At 40.6% G+C, this 14,573-nt stretch overlaps 1 protein-coding gene across 1 annotated transcript in view; it reads right to left on the bottom strand.

Moving 5' to 3' along the window:
- Nucleotides 1-14,573, bottom strand: part of LOC126458329 (meiosis regulator and mRNA stability factor 1) — a 212,592-nt gene that overhangs the window by 12,641 nt on the left and 185,378 nt on the right. Inside the window, exon 27 of the mRNA XM_050095288.1 lies at nt 8,685-8,829. Within this exon, the coding sequence (XP_049951245.1) occupies nt 8,685-8,829 (145 nt within the window). The remainder of the gene's footprint in view (nt 1-8,684; nt 8,830-14,573) is intronic.

Consider the following 14,573-nt stretch of genomic DNA (forward strand, 5'->3'; position numbering starts at 1 on the left):
CTTGTGGAATTTCAGCGTTTCATAATTAGGCGGCGTACAGAAAATCAATACCTTCTTGGTCAGATAGGAAATGCTGACTAAACTCCCATATATTTTGACATGCTGTCAAATTATATGGCTGACACCAAAGGAAAGAAAGACAAGTGCTCTTGCACCAGGGGGTGAAAAACGGCAGACGTCCGTCATGCTTGCTTGCACAACAGATGGACATAAATTACCCCATTCATAGTTTTCAGGCGGAAGACTTTACCGAAATCTGAAGTGTTTCCAAAAACTGTAATTGTATGAGCAAACGAAACTGAGTGGTTTTCGGACATGGTGCTGGAATGGATTAGGCATGTGTGGAATCGTTGTCCTGGCACAATGCTTAGTTTACGCATTCTGTTGATATTAGATGCGTACGCAGGCCTACAACGCCTGCAGTAAAACGAGAATTGGAGGAAAGCACAACGGACTTGGCAGTAATTCCAGGCGGGATGACGTCAATTCTGCAACCAATTGCCTTCTGTCTCAATAAACCATTTAAGGACAGGCTTAAACGCATGTACACACACCGGCTTTCAAAAAGTGACAGACAACTGACACAAACAGGACGTGTAAAATGCACAAGTTTGTCGCAAGTGTGGCAATGGATTTATGGTGCATGGAAGTGTGTTCCAAATCAGACTGTGCAACAAGCGTTTAAGAAATGTTCGATATTCAATGCACTAGATGGTATGGAGGACAATGCACTGTGTGAAGAAATGAGCAACAAAGAATCGAGTGGTAGTGGTTCAGAATCATGACTGATATTTTAAACATTTCATATAAGATGTATTACAAACCTAATAAAATTTTGTTTTAAATATCAGCGTTTAATTTCTAAGTTATTTTCATTCTTATTTTATAAGTGTTGCTACTCTACATTGCACAGGATAGAAAGGCATGGAGAGCTGCATCAAACCAGTCTATGGACTGAAGATAACACACACTGCATTTGAAGTCATTACTAAAAATCTATTACGAAAATCCGACTGGCAAGACTGTTGGGTCTATATGTCAATATGGCCAACTCAATGTTCTCAATTTTTTCCTACCTGTGACAAGAGATGGTTGCCAATAGGAACTTTTATGAATCTTGAATCACCTGCAGTATTCTCTTAACCATAAGAATAATACAAATGTAAACATTACGCCATGTATTCTTCCACGTTTGCTGCCATCTCATTTAAATCCTGTCTGCCTAATCAACTATGAAACTAGAGTGAGACAACAGCAAACGCGGAAGAATATACGTATCATGTCATTTTTATATTCCTACTATTCTTATGCTGAATAGTGAGACAGTCAGAAATGAAGCACGCCAACGGACTAAATTTTTAAATCTAAGATGACTAATTTCTGTGCAGAACGTAATGTGTAAAGAGGCATCTGCAAAGAATTTCAAATGGAGAAAAATTTTCGCTAAACTCTCATTCAGATCATCATCTATCATATGCAGTCTATCATTTGGTTCTTGTTGATCATTATCAACGAAAGCAGCAGTGTAAGTAACAACATATAGCAGTCTCTTGCCATTGTTTCGCTAATGAGACAATTCCTCTTTTTTTTATTGTAAGTGGCAGTAGCACTCACAAAAGGAAGCCATACTGCGAGCGGCAACAGGTCGTAAACACTCATTATCAGAATGCGACAAACAATTCATGACACAGTACAATAATGCATGACAAACACCTATAACAAAGAGAAGTAGAGAAGAGCACTTATCAGATCAAAGCAAAATAAGCAATTGACTGTAAACAGAGGAAGCACGTGAAAAAGGAAGGGTACTCATAAATATGGGCAGAGCGCCTGATGTATAGCAATTGCTACCAGGTAAGGCTTAACTGCTAAGCTTACGAATCGAACCAAACAACCGTAGCTGTTTATTTTTAGGTGCGGCTTAGATTCGAGAGCGGCTTAAATTCAAGTAAATATGGTAGGCACTTTGAACAATGCCACAGTTATGTTACAATATGTACATTCGTTAAAATGTTAAATGACATTATGATGTTCAAAGTGCCCAACTATATTTGGATGTCTGTACAAAGCTTTTTGTGGGTTAAGCACACCTGAAGATGGCCATTATTTGCCGAAACCTGTAATGTGAATATTTCCTATAGATCTATGTGATCATTGACGCAATAAATTTTTATATAAACATTACAAATGATGCATACTTCCAGTTGGCGATACGCCAATTTTTAAAAGAAACATAGTGAAGGCACTTATTATCACTGGACTCCTGATTGCATTTTACTTGTTAATGGCCCCAGTGTTGCGCTGGTGCTAGACAACTTGCACACACATTCAAAAGCTTTAATCAGTATCAAATAAATCATTAAAAAAAGAAAAAAAGAAAAGAAAAGTTTATGAGGTGGTTTATGTAGTCATAGGTGTAAGCAAGAAAGGTGGGGGAGAATGTGAGGCAAGAGGGGTCACTTGTCCCATCCTGGAATCTTAGATGTAGCCTTGTTCATTACAAATTCTCTTACATTTTTACATATGAATATCTGCAATTGTACAAAACCGTGTATCTAGCACTGTGAAGTATGATGGAGATATTGTGGCTTCAACAAATACTATATAACTTAGGTTTGTTTAGTTGGCAGGTAGTTCATTTTTTCCCCTTGTGAATTTCAAAATTGGTATGTCTTTCCCTTATCACACCAGTGTTTTTGGCACTGTCCAGCAGTCAAGACAGTTATACAGAACATTGCCAAACTGGCTGTGTGTTCTCCCTTTCTTGTACACAGCTTACTGAGGTGCAAGGAGACCATTGCAGCATGTTGCTGCACAGAATCTGGTCCCTATTTGTGGCAATAAAGTAGATATAACTGTAGTATACTTGTCCACCACTGATTCCCACTTCCCAAAAGCTCACCCCTTCCTCCTGCTGCTGCACAACTTAATAAAAACTGTAGTTTGGCCCTTTTCTGCAGTCAAGTGAGACCCTTCAAGACTTTCCTAACTCTTGTTCAATCTTGTGAACTGCAGAGTGATAGTAGTAGGCTACAAGTAACACATTCTTGCTGTACCACGGATTTATCGATCATGTTTCTTCTATGGACCAAAAGGAATCAAGTGAAAAGAGAAAATACAATTTTCTGTGCTACAAGAGAAAAAAGTGAAATTTCAAGGTCAACAAGATCTTCTCACCAGTAATTGGGACCTTTGTGTGCTCCATGGGGTATGGATGATGCCAATATGCAGTCATCTAATCATGAATTCAGCAGTCTAGCAGGCACAGAGCACAATATCGTACAAACTGCACAGACAAGGATCATTTCAATTCAGTCCTAGGCAGCTAAATATTCTTGGATGTGGTGGTGAGGATATGGACAGGAAATCTGTTTGTGGACTAGTTTTGGGGGGGTAGTGCCAGTCTACGAAGGCTCTCGAGACCTTCAGCATACTGCGCAAGGGAATTCTCGTCACTGCAGATACTTCATTCGTGGTCAGCCAGATTGTATGTGACATTTTTTGTGCAGAAGGGATTACAGATGTCAAAATACAGGTACTGTTGGTGGTTAGTGCATTTAAATGAACAAGAATGTGGATGGAGCCATCAGAGAGGTAGAGGTCAATGTCCACGAAGGTGGCACTTTGGACTGACGTGGACCACGTGAAGGAGATGAGGGAGAATTTGGTAAGATTATGGAGGAATGAGTACAGGGTGCCCTGGCCCTGAGCCCAGATCATCAATGAACCTGAACCAAGGGGTGGCTAGGCAAGATAGGAGGGGTGGGCGAAGATCAGGTTGGATGGTAGTACATACTGTGAGAGGCAGGGTTCAATGTTTGGATTAGGTTGGCTTTTGTTTTTGGGATTAGTGGAAAAGGTGCTTCCATTTCTGGGATTGGGAGAAGTAGATTAGATCTCTAACCAGTCCAGAATGTTTAAATTTGGCTGTAGGACTGAAGGTGAGGCCTTTGGATAGGACGAACTTCTGTGGGCTGAGGATTTTGGCGGAAAGTGGTAAATTTCTATTGATTCCTCTCCATGGTTGAGCTCTGACGCAAAGATATTCATTGCTACTCTGCGCAAGATGGAGTGTGGCACAGTCAAAAGGGGGATGCTAATTAGGGTGCTAGTATGGGATGGGTTGAGTAGGATAGGTGTCGTGAGGCAGTAATAGGATGTCGGCAGGCTGGATAACTTATAGAGCTCGTGTCTTGAATGCCCTTCCAAGTGCTGGAGCACAAGAGATTCAAGTTTGGAGATGTGATTGTACAGAAGCAGCATTTTGCTGAGACAGCAGAGATGGTGCTGGGATGCCTGTGCCACGGAGATGGGTTTTTGCAGTACTAGATTTATAGGGGACAGGGTCAAAAATATTATGGAAAGGATACGTTGCTGCTCTCTGTAAAGATGATATGCTGAGTTGGAGACAGGCTCGTGCTTTTTTTTTTTGTGTGTGTGTGTGTGTGTGTGTGTGTGTGTGTGTGTGTGTGTGTGTGTGTGTGTGTGTGTGTGTGCGCGCGCGCGCACGCACGCACACGTGCGTCTGTCTGCAATTCAACATGTTATCTTTATTGTGAGGAACAATCTATCTTTCATAATATGGAAAATAAAGGATGGAATGTAACAATATTGTTACTTTTCACAATACTGATGACTTTTCAACCTGGTTTTTCCAGTGTTTGAATTTGCCTAGCACTTGCAGTCTACATTCCCCAGATGTTTTAAGTTGTTACTATTCTCTAAAGCATTATTCAGTGCAAATTCACTCTCCCTTTCTTGTATTTTTGTATCACCTTCCAAACCATACACCCACTGCATCTGAGCCACAATTTATCCACGGTCTCATCTGCGCACAACACATTTCTATGTGACTGCATGGATTATTGGTGCAGCATCTCATGCCCTAGATTCCTCTCACTGATCATTCCTATTTATCACGTTTCCTGCCTCGCCACACATATTTTCAGGCATTATTTTTGACATCTACCTCTGCCGCAAGACCTTGTGAACCTCTACCTAACCATCCCCCCCCCCCTGCCCCCCCTCCCCTCAACATGCACTTACTCCTGTAGCTCAGCCGTTTCATCCCATTTTACTCCCGTGTCAGCTTACAGAAATTCCATACCTTCAACTTGGCATTGCCATCCTTCGCCAGGTCCCTTCCCTAAGAACACACACGTCAGAAGAAGGAAGGACAGCCGTACAATGCCTCAAAACAGGTCTCAACCTAATTATCCTACCTGCAGATGAAGGTTATAACACAGTGATTATGAATAGTAGTGACTAACTGTCTGAAGGCCTCTGGCAATTGATTGACTACTCCATCCATAAATTCTACCAGTGTGATTCCACCCCCAGAAGTCCAATGTAATCTTCCATTCCTAGTTTCAGCCTTAAGGCTCTTCCCAGAACTTCTCCCTTGAATCTATTTCCCCAACAACCCCATGACACCCCCCCCCCCCCACACACACCTACCTACATCCTCTGCAAAATCCACAAACCCAACAATCCTGGAAGCCTTATTGTAGCTGGTTATTGGGCCCCATTGAAAGAATATTGGCCGCACACTACTACTACCTACAACCAACTGCCCAAATTGTAGTCTCCCATGCCAAAAACAGCAACCACTTCCTTCTACGACTCTTCTCATCCCAACCCCTTTACTGCCTGTATCCCTATTCATCACTGCTGATGCCACTTTAATATTGTCTCAGTTATGTGACTGGATTCGCGATTTCCTGTCAGAGGTCTCAGTTCGTAGCAATTGATGGAAAGTCACTGAGTAAAACAGCAGCGATTTTTGGTGTTCCCCAAGATAGTGTTATAGGCCCTTTGCTGTTCCTTATCTATACAAATGATTTGGGAGACATTCTGAGCAACCAGCTAAGGTTGTTTGCAGATGAAGCTATCATTTATCGACTAGTAAATCAGGAGATCACAACAAATTGCAAAACGATTTAGAACATATCTGAATGGTGCAAAATATGGCAACTGACCCTAAATAACAATAAGTGTGATGTCGTCCACATGAGTGCTAAAAGGAATCCGTTGAACTTCAGTTACACGATAAATCTGTCAAATCTAAAGCCTGTAAATTCAACTAAGTACCTAGGAATTACAATTATGAAGAACTTGAATTGGGAAGAACACACAGAAAATGTAGTGGGGAAGGCAAACCAAAGACTACATTTTATTGGCAGGACACAAGTCTACTAAAGGGACTGCCTACATTAAGCTTGTCTGTCCTCTTTAAGAATACTGCTGCGCAGTGTGGGACTCTTACCAGACATGATTGATGGAGTGCATCGATAAAGTTCAAAGAAAGGCAGCAAGTTTTGTACTATCAGGAAATAGCGGGGAGAGTGTCACTGAAATGATACAGGATTTGGGGTAGACATCATTAAAACAAAGACTTTTTCATTGCAGCAGAATCTTATCAAGAAATTTCAATCTGGGAGAAATGACCACCATAATACAACAGAGAGAAATAGGTGATCGTTTTTTTCCGCGCGCTTTACAAGATTGGAATAATAGAAAATTGTGAAGTTGGTTCCATGAACTCTCTGTCAGGCACTTAAATGTGATTTGTAGAGTATCCATGTAGATGTAGATTTCCCTATACACCAACATATCACATGCCATGGTCTTGCTGTTATTGAACACAGTCTCTTCAAATGTCCATCAGACACCAAACCCACTACCTCATTCCTCATACACCTTGCTAACACCATCATAACTCACTTCTCCTTTATAGGGAAGGTATAAAACAAACCAATGGCAGAGCTGTGGGCACCCAAATTGCACCCTCCTATGCTTACCTGCTTACGGACCATCCAGAAGAAACTCTAGCCTCCCAAAACCCCGAACTCCTGGTGCTGTTCAGGTTCACTGATATCTTCATGATCTGGGATCAGTGAGAAGACATCCTGTCCTTACTTCACAACCTCAACACCTGCTCCCTCACCTGCTTGACCTGGCCCTCTTCAACACACAATGCCACCTTCCTTGATGTTTACCACCTTGTCTCTGACGGCCTCATCCAAATATCTGCCCACAAACCACTAACAGTAACCATTTCGACAGCTGACACCAAAAATTCTCCCATATGGCCTGGCCACCTAGAAACAGCATATTTGCAGTGACGAGAACTCCCTTGCCTAGTACGACGGAGGTCTCAAAGACTTTTACGCAAAGGCACTAACCTTCTAGACCTAAAATGCAAAACAGATTTCCAGTGCCATTTCCCTACACAACCCCAATCCTTCTATCACCCTCAAGAACCAGCAACAAAGAAGTGGCCCTTTTGTCACCCAATACCACCAAGGATTAGAACAACTGAGCCACCTCCTTTCTCACAGCTTTGATCATCATCATCATCATCATCATCATCATCATCATCATCATCATCATCCCCCCCCCCCCTCATAAAATGAGGGGGTTTGGTGCTCCATCACTCACCCTACTTACACAAAATCCTGGTCAATCCCTATGCAACTACCAATCCCAACCCCCTTGCCACAGGGATCATACCCCCGCGCAAGATCCAGTAGCAAGACCTGCCCACATCACCGCCCACCACACCCTATTCAAGACCTGACTTACAGTTTGTCCTACCCCTTTAGAGGTTGGGCCATTCATGAAAGCAGCCATCCCATATACCAGCTCCTCTACAACCAATGCACAGCTTTTGTAGTGTATGACTACCAACCAGCTGTCCACCAGGATGAACGGTCACCATCAATCTGTAGGCAAGAGCAAAGTGCACCACCCTGTGGCACAACGTGCAGCTAAACATAACATGCTTGATATTAATGGTTGCTTCATAACCCAGGCCACCTGGGTCCTCCCCTCTGCCAACGGCTTTGCTGAACTATACAGACTGGAATTATCCTTGCAACACATTCTCACTCTCGAAATTGTCCTGGCCTCAGCTCGCAATAATCTATTGTCCCCAGACCCTTCATGCAACAGTTTCAGTTCCCCGTCATACCACCTTCTCCCAATTCACGTCCCCTCACCATCACTGGGATCAGAGTTTTGCTATCGCACCCCCTAGTTTTTTCCCTGCTCTGCTCCTCTCCTTTTCTATTCCCCACTCCCTCCCTCATAGCCTCCCAACACTGGACCTGGCAGCCTTGTCTTCCCTCCATCCAAAATGGTCTGCCAGACTGCACTGACTCCTCTCCCTCTACCCATATCCCACTCTCCCTCCCTCTTCCCTACCAAACTCCAGATTGCTCCCTTTTGATGCAACTCCATTGGATTCTGGCAGGAATAATGGTCACATGTGCATGAGATGTGCTCGCTTGCGCTCACGCTTGCTGTGTTTTGTCAGGAATTGTCAACTTTACAGTGAGCAGCTATCTATCCTTTTTAGATAGGTTAAAAAATCTATTTTGGAGAAGTCACCCAGAACCCCAAATCAAGGGGGACTTACCAGATCGGATGAGAAGGAAAGAATACTTTTCCTTCATCCCTCTTCCTTCCCCTTCAACCCTACTGCCAGATGGACGAGCCACTGCCTACCGTCACTTGGCGAGGTTTTTTTTTTTTTACTATCCAGTTAAAATATATTTTCAAAAATTGATTGTTTTAATTGACATTCCAAGCTGGACTTTCCAGAAGTTGGAAGGTGATAGTTCTTGACCACTGTGGATGTAAAATTAATATTTAACCTTAAACAAGAACAAAAAGTTACTTACGCTTTTGTTTTTCAGAAGAATCGTTCTCCTGTAACAGTGTGTCGGCGCGCACAAGGCAAGGTGAGGGCAGAGGCAGTTCGCTCGGATGTGGTGGAACGATGTTCTCAGGCCAGTTGCTGTTTTCTTTGTTGCTTTTATTTCCACCCTGACAAAGAGAGTGCAAACTGTAAAAACTATATAAAAGCAGAATGAAACATATCTGGAAAAGAACAGAATAAACAAGCAATGAAAGAGTGGCAGTTCATGAAAAACAAGGTATTCCACACTATTTTGTTTGCAGTGGTGTCCAGCCCTTATATAGACATAGCACCTAACAATGGAACAAGTCATTTTTAAAAGGAAAAATACATTCAACTTTGCTTATGTGCTGTTATTCAACAAAGCACCAAAATGAGCAAGGAGGTATCTACATCTCAGCAATGACAGAATGCAGAAACAGTCCCAGAATTGGCTTTGAGAAATCTTACCATTATAGCTAGGTGAGAAGGCATGCTGTAATGCTCACTACTATTCATTTCTGTGAGTTGCAGTAAACATAACTTAGAAAACTTTAAAACTCATTCTACTCTAATATTGTGTTATTTAATTTTAACACACACACACACACACACACACACACACACACACACACACACGACTTAACCAACCACCACATTATTACTCACAAAATATTTAACATCGAAAGGAAAGAAGCAGGATCATTTCCGAAGTGCTGACCAAAAGACTTAGGTTTATCTTATCCATTCTGCATGCCACTTACTGGAACCGTTTTACAGTAACGAATGACTGCAGTAATAATTTTGCCATGGGCTATACAATACAGACAGCATTACACAGAGTTGCTGTTTACCAATAATTACTAATAATTGAACTTCCAATTAACTTCAATTAACTTCAATTAAAATTTACTGGCTTTATTGAAAGGGCTGATGAATTACTCATGTAGGATATCGCAGGAAAATGAAAATAGTAGCTGTTTGGCAGCTCAGACTGGCTACTCGACTATACAATTAGTACGCAGATTATTTTTGTTTAGAAGGACATTTTAGTACGAACAAGCCATGTCTATTCTGAATGGGGTAGAGAGAGAGAGAGAGAGAGAGAGAGAGAGAGAGAGAGAGAGAGAGAGAGGGGTCAACAAACCATGGCCCGAATAAGGTACTTGTGCAGCCCATGGTTCTCAGCCGTATCTTATAGTAATATACATGTAGCAAGCTGAATCCACAAACGTCAACTGCCCTTAAGAGTTTAAGAGTGCACTTTTACAGCTCACTAAAAAAAGAAAACATACAGTAATATTGCAAAATGTGATTTATTTTATTTGACAATTGTCAATTCTGCCACTTATCTCAGGGGTATAGGGTTACGTAGTGCAGCCAATACAGGGGTAGAGGATGTGAGGGGGGAAATGTTTTCTTGTCTGTCTTCCAGTACTGAAAACTCACAGCTGTGTGCTACTTTTACTCATCAGCTGCTGTAGTATAAATTTCAGATGGAAGTAACGTGGATCTGTGAATGCACATTATTAGGGATGTGTCTTCTTTGAATGTGGTATATACAGGATGATTGCGTGACATTACAAACTTTCAAGGATGATGAAGCATAAACACATCAATCCAAGATAAGGTATGTCTATGTACTTTAAGAGTTACAGCCACTTTTCGAGAGGTGTGTTTTACAGTAGTGAAGATGAAGTGCTCATAGTTCTGAAGTTGTGTTTTTTAGAGCCCATTTTTCCTGCACTTTGTTTCTTGGTTTTGTCCACAGTACCACTTGCGTAAAGTTGACTACCCTGTAACCCTAGCACCAACAGTGCCAGTCATGTATTCCACTGTCATAGGTCTTTGAATTATTTTCACTTGTAACAATCGCTCAGTCATTTGCAGACCAGAATCTCTTACCTCAAATTGACACATTTACCCTTCTACACCATTCTTTGAAGTTTGTAACATCGTCATGGAACCACCCTGCATTTGCAGCGAGGAATATAAAATTAAATTAAGGTTGGCGTAATACAATGTAACGGGTAGAAGAAAAAATGACATTCAAAACATTTGTTATCATCTCTTGTAGAACATACTGCATTGAAATATAATTAATATTACTTATCAACTATGCATCTGCACACACAGACAACACAACAATACTTCATCAGTCCTTTACAGTTTTACAACTCTGGAGCTGCTAAGGTTGGCAGGGACCTCCAACAGAATAATCTACCTGAAGTGTTTCAAATGGTGCCGAGTTAATGCTCAGTACTTTGGGGGGTGGGGTGGGGGTGGGGGCTGTCAGCTAACTTATGCTACAAATGCTAGTCTACTGAGGACTCTTGACATAATAATTTTCATAACAACTGATAAGTTCTGTTCTTGAACTAAAGCTTCTGATGACCACTAAGTTATATGGGTGTATAGGTTAGGGCCCCAGGTATAACATGCCGCAGTCATTCACCCTTATGAGACCTCATTTGTGAGTAACTGAAGAAAAAAATTCTGAATTTTACATGATGATCTAGAACCTTGAAAAGTACCAATGCACAGACTGGTAGCGTAGTGTAATTGTTAAGGTGCATTCCCCACAAGCAGAAAAGACTGCCATATGGATGACAGTAATAAGTATCCCTGGCATAGAGAAACATCTGAAAGAGTTCAAAATAAATAAATCACCGGGTCCATATGGAATACCATTTCAGTTTTTCAAAGAGTTCTCTACAGCATTTGCCCCTTACCTAGCTTATCACAAATCTCTCGCCCAGCGCAAAAGTTGCAAGTGACTGGAAAAACTTGCAGATAGCTGCTGTATATACAGGGTGTATACATGGACAAGGAAAAACATTCCTGGATTTTTCCTGGATTTACTGATTAAAAATACACTTTCTCCTGGGTGTAAACACACTTTTTACGAGTTAAGTGACAGTATATTTTCCCCCGAAACTGCAAAACTTATTAATCCTTTGAATGGTTATGGTTTTATACACGGGCATAGAATTTTCCAGCACTTCAGAAAACGAAATTAGGGAAGAAGACCCGTTTTGGAAATACCTTTGATGTGCAACAACGTGTACACTGCGTATTTTCGTATTACGAAAGTATACATTCAAATTACACCTCACTGCAAGTTACTTTCCAAATCACTGAAATCAAGATTGTGATGCGCTTTTGTAAGCCAGTCACAGTGCACGTCGCTGTCGCCAGCTGATGACAGCAGATAATTAGAGCATAGGACACATGATGTAGTCAGCCAACAGCAACATCACTGTTAGGTAAGCATGAACACACAAACAGGAATGTTAATGGTTTAAATTAATATACATAGTGTTGCTAAAAGAAAAGCAAAGCTTTCAAATGTAATATTGGCCTCTAAGGTTAATAAGCTGCAAGCTTTCGTATATAATGTTTATCTTTTTGCACATGTTACACTTTCAGATACATCACAAATGTGCCAGTAAAATTTTTATTACCGACATAAATGTCTGATCTTCAGGGTTATAAATTCTTCTAAATGGATCATCATTGAGTTTTAAATGAGAGTCAAACGCTCGTGATTTAAGAGATTCATGGTACATTCTCGCACATAGTTCAACTTACGTAAACGGATATTTCCTTTGAAAGTAATGCTTTTCAAACAAACATTCGCATTTTTTCCTGCGAACTGTTAGAAATAGGCTCATTTCAGCAGTTGCCAGACAGCGCTGGTAACAGGTGACACGGCACTTGCGCAGCTACGATGACGCAGAAAGCCCGTATGTATGTACGTGTAAAATGTTGAAAGATCATACATTATGTCATAAAAGAAACAAGACACCAGAGGATAATCCAAGAGCATCGGAATTTCGTGAACCACACTAAAATGCGCACATTTATATTGCATACTTAAAGTGCATATTCATATGTCCAGATTCCCAATGAAGTAGACCTCAACCTGATGTTAAGCTTTTCAGTGTGGTTTCTGGGATGTAAATTTTCTTGGAGCACCAGTATTGTATTATCTCATGTTTGGTTCTTTATTACTGCATAATGCCACACGTTTGAAGATGAAAACATCCTCTTGAAAAGCAGTGAACAGTTTAAACTAGCCAGTACTGTGGAAGTAAACATTTCATTTCAAATACATTAACTACCTTTGTGGAAAAAGTTAATAAAGGTCAAATTTCTTTAGCAAACAGACAAAAATAACTTCCTTGTTCTGCAAGGAGATTAATGCTGGACTGTTAGAACGGTAGAAACGAAATAAAATCTGAAACCAACAAAATATTTTAGCCTTCTGTAATTGTGTGAATGTATTTTAATTTTCTTGATAGCTTCTGACGGGAGAGTAAACGAAGGGGAAGCAAAAAAATCACTAAATGTATGGGTCACATGGATACTACCCACTTTAACTTAGACTGCTCTGCGCATCAGCCCCGGATCTACAATATTTGCGAATCGGGGCAATACTAAAAAAATAGTATTTTGAAAAATATGTTCATCTTGTAGCGCACAGCTTTCTGAAAAGTCTGAAACATAAAACATATGTGTTGGAGGAAATGTAGGACATGTTATTTGGTCGTAATTGTGCCAAAGTGCAGTGCCACACCTCTTTATACAGCATTCTTCTATCGCACGTCACAGTATTTTGCTCTGTGGAATTGAAATGTGTATTTTTTTAATGGGTGCCATCAAACTATATTCAGGACAGTGGAAACTGAAATGTCCTGTGGTGCCTCTCCTGCTCCCCGTCAACCGGTTTGACAGCCTGCCCTTTTTTAAAAAATCTCGCAATTAATAGTGGATGAGATTATTTGTAATCAGGAGAACAAGAACTCTTCAGAAAATTTGCACTCTTTATGGCCTATTAGCTAATGACTTGCTGTTTTGTGACACAATTAAATGTAGGCTACATAAAACCAATAAAGGCAAGAGACAAGCAAGAAAGTACACATTTCTTCAGTCCTTAGCTCCTAGAATTTTCTCTCTCTGATCTTGCTACAGCTTTACATGGCATGCTTTCCTTTCTGCGAAAGAATTTATTACCTCAAAGTTCGTCAAATGTTTTGCTACATGAAAAATCGAAATGCGGTTATCTAATACTGAAAAAGCTGTTATACAAATAATACCCAAGATTGGTGTGGTATTTGATCTGATTAAGTCTATTTTGTCACTGTCTGCTAGATAAAACAAAACAGGCCTTTCTACTATGGTCATTTTTATAACACGACAGAATGTAATTCACAAAAGTACCAATATCAAATGCCTATTAGGCCTACTACAAGCAAAAAGGTTTACGTTAGGAAATAGTTTCACATTTCATTCAGACGCACCAGTTTCTGAAGCACGAGATCGAAAAGTAGTATTACGAAATTTTTATATAAATTTGGAATCGTCATTCTTCCATAATTTGTGTGATGTCCCTGCTTCTTATCCTTCCTTATTCTAAAAAAACAACCTTGTCATCACCAATTCTGTAGCTATTCCTCCCATTGTCAAAATTTGTTTGCTGATTAACTTCACTAACCCTGTCAGAATCAGCGGTTTAGTTATCCCGTGATTATTCTCCGATTAGGCGTTGTTACATGTTCGTACAACACATTTTCTGCGTTACTTCCAGAATAGAACTTAAGCGGATGCTAGCTGGGGACTGTACAACTGGTCCTTACTAGTGTAGCGTCTGGCCAAAAATTTTCTGTCAAAACTTCATTTTCTTGGATACACCGAGAAGATAATACGTAATCTTTCTCATATGTTATTCCTGTTAGTTGTTTATTTCCACTCTGGTAGACTGAATCCATGGATTTCGCTAGTAATTATAACAACACTGATCATTCGCAAAACCCAATCAACCACATAATCAGACAGTGATTGGCATTCATCTGTTCGGCTTTACTCTGCTTAGCTCGTATAGCCCTGTCCC

The sequence above is a fragment of the Schistocerca serialis genome, chromosome 2 (assembly GCF_023864345.2).
Source record: "Schistocerca serialis cubense isolate TAMUIC-IGC-003099 chromosome 2, iqSchSeri2.2, whole genome shotgun sequence".
NCBI lineage: Eukaryota > Metazoa > Arthropoda > Insecta > Orthoptera > Acrididae > Schistocerca > Schistocerca serialis.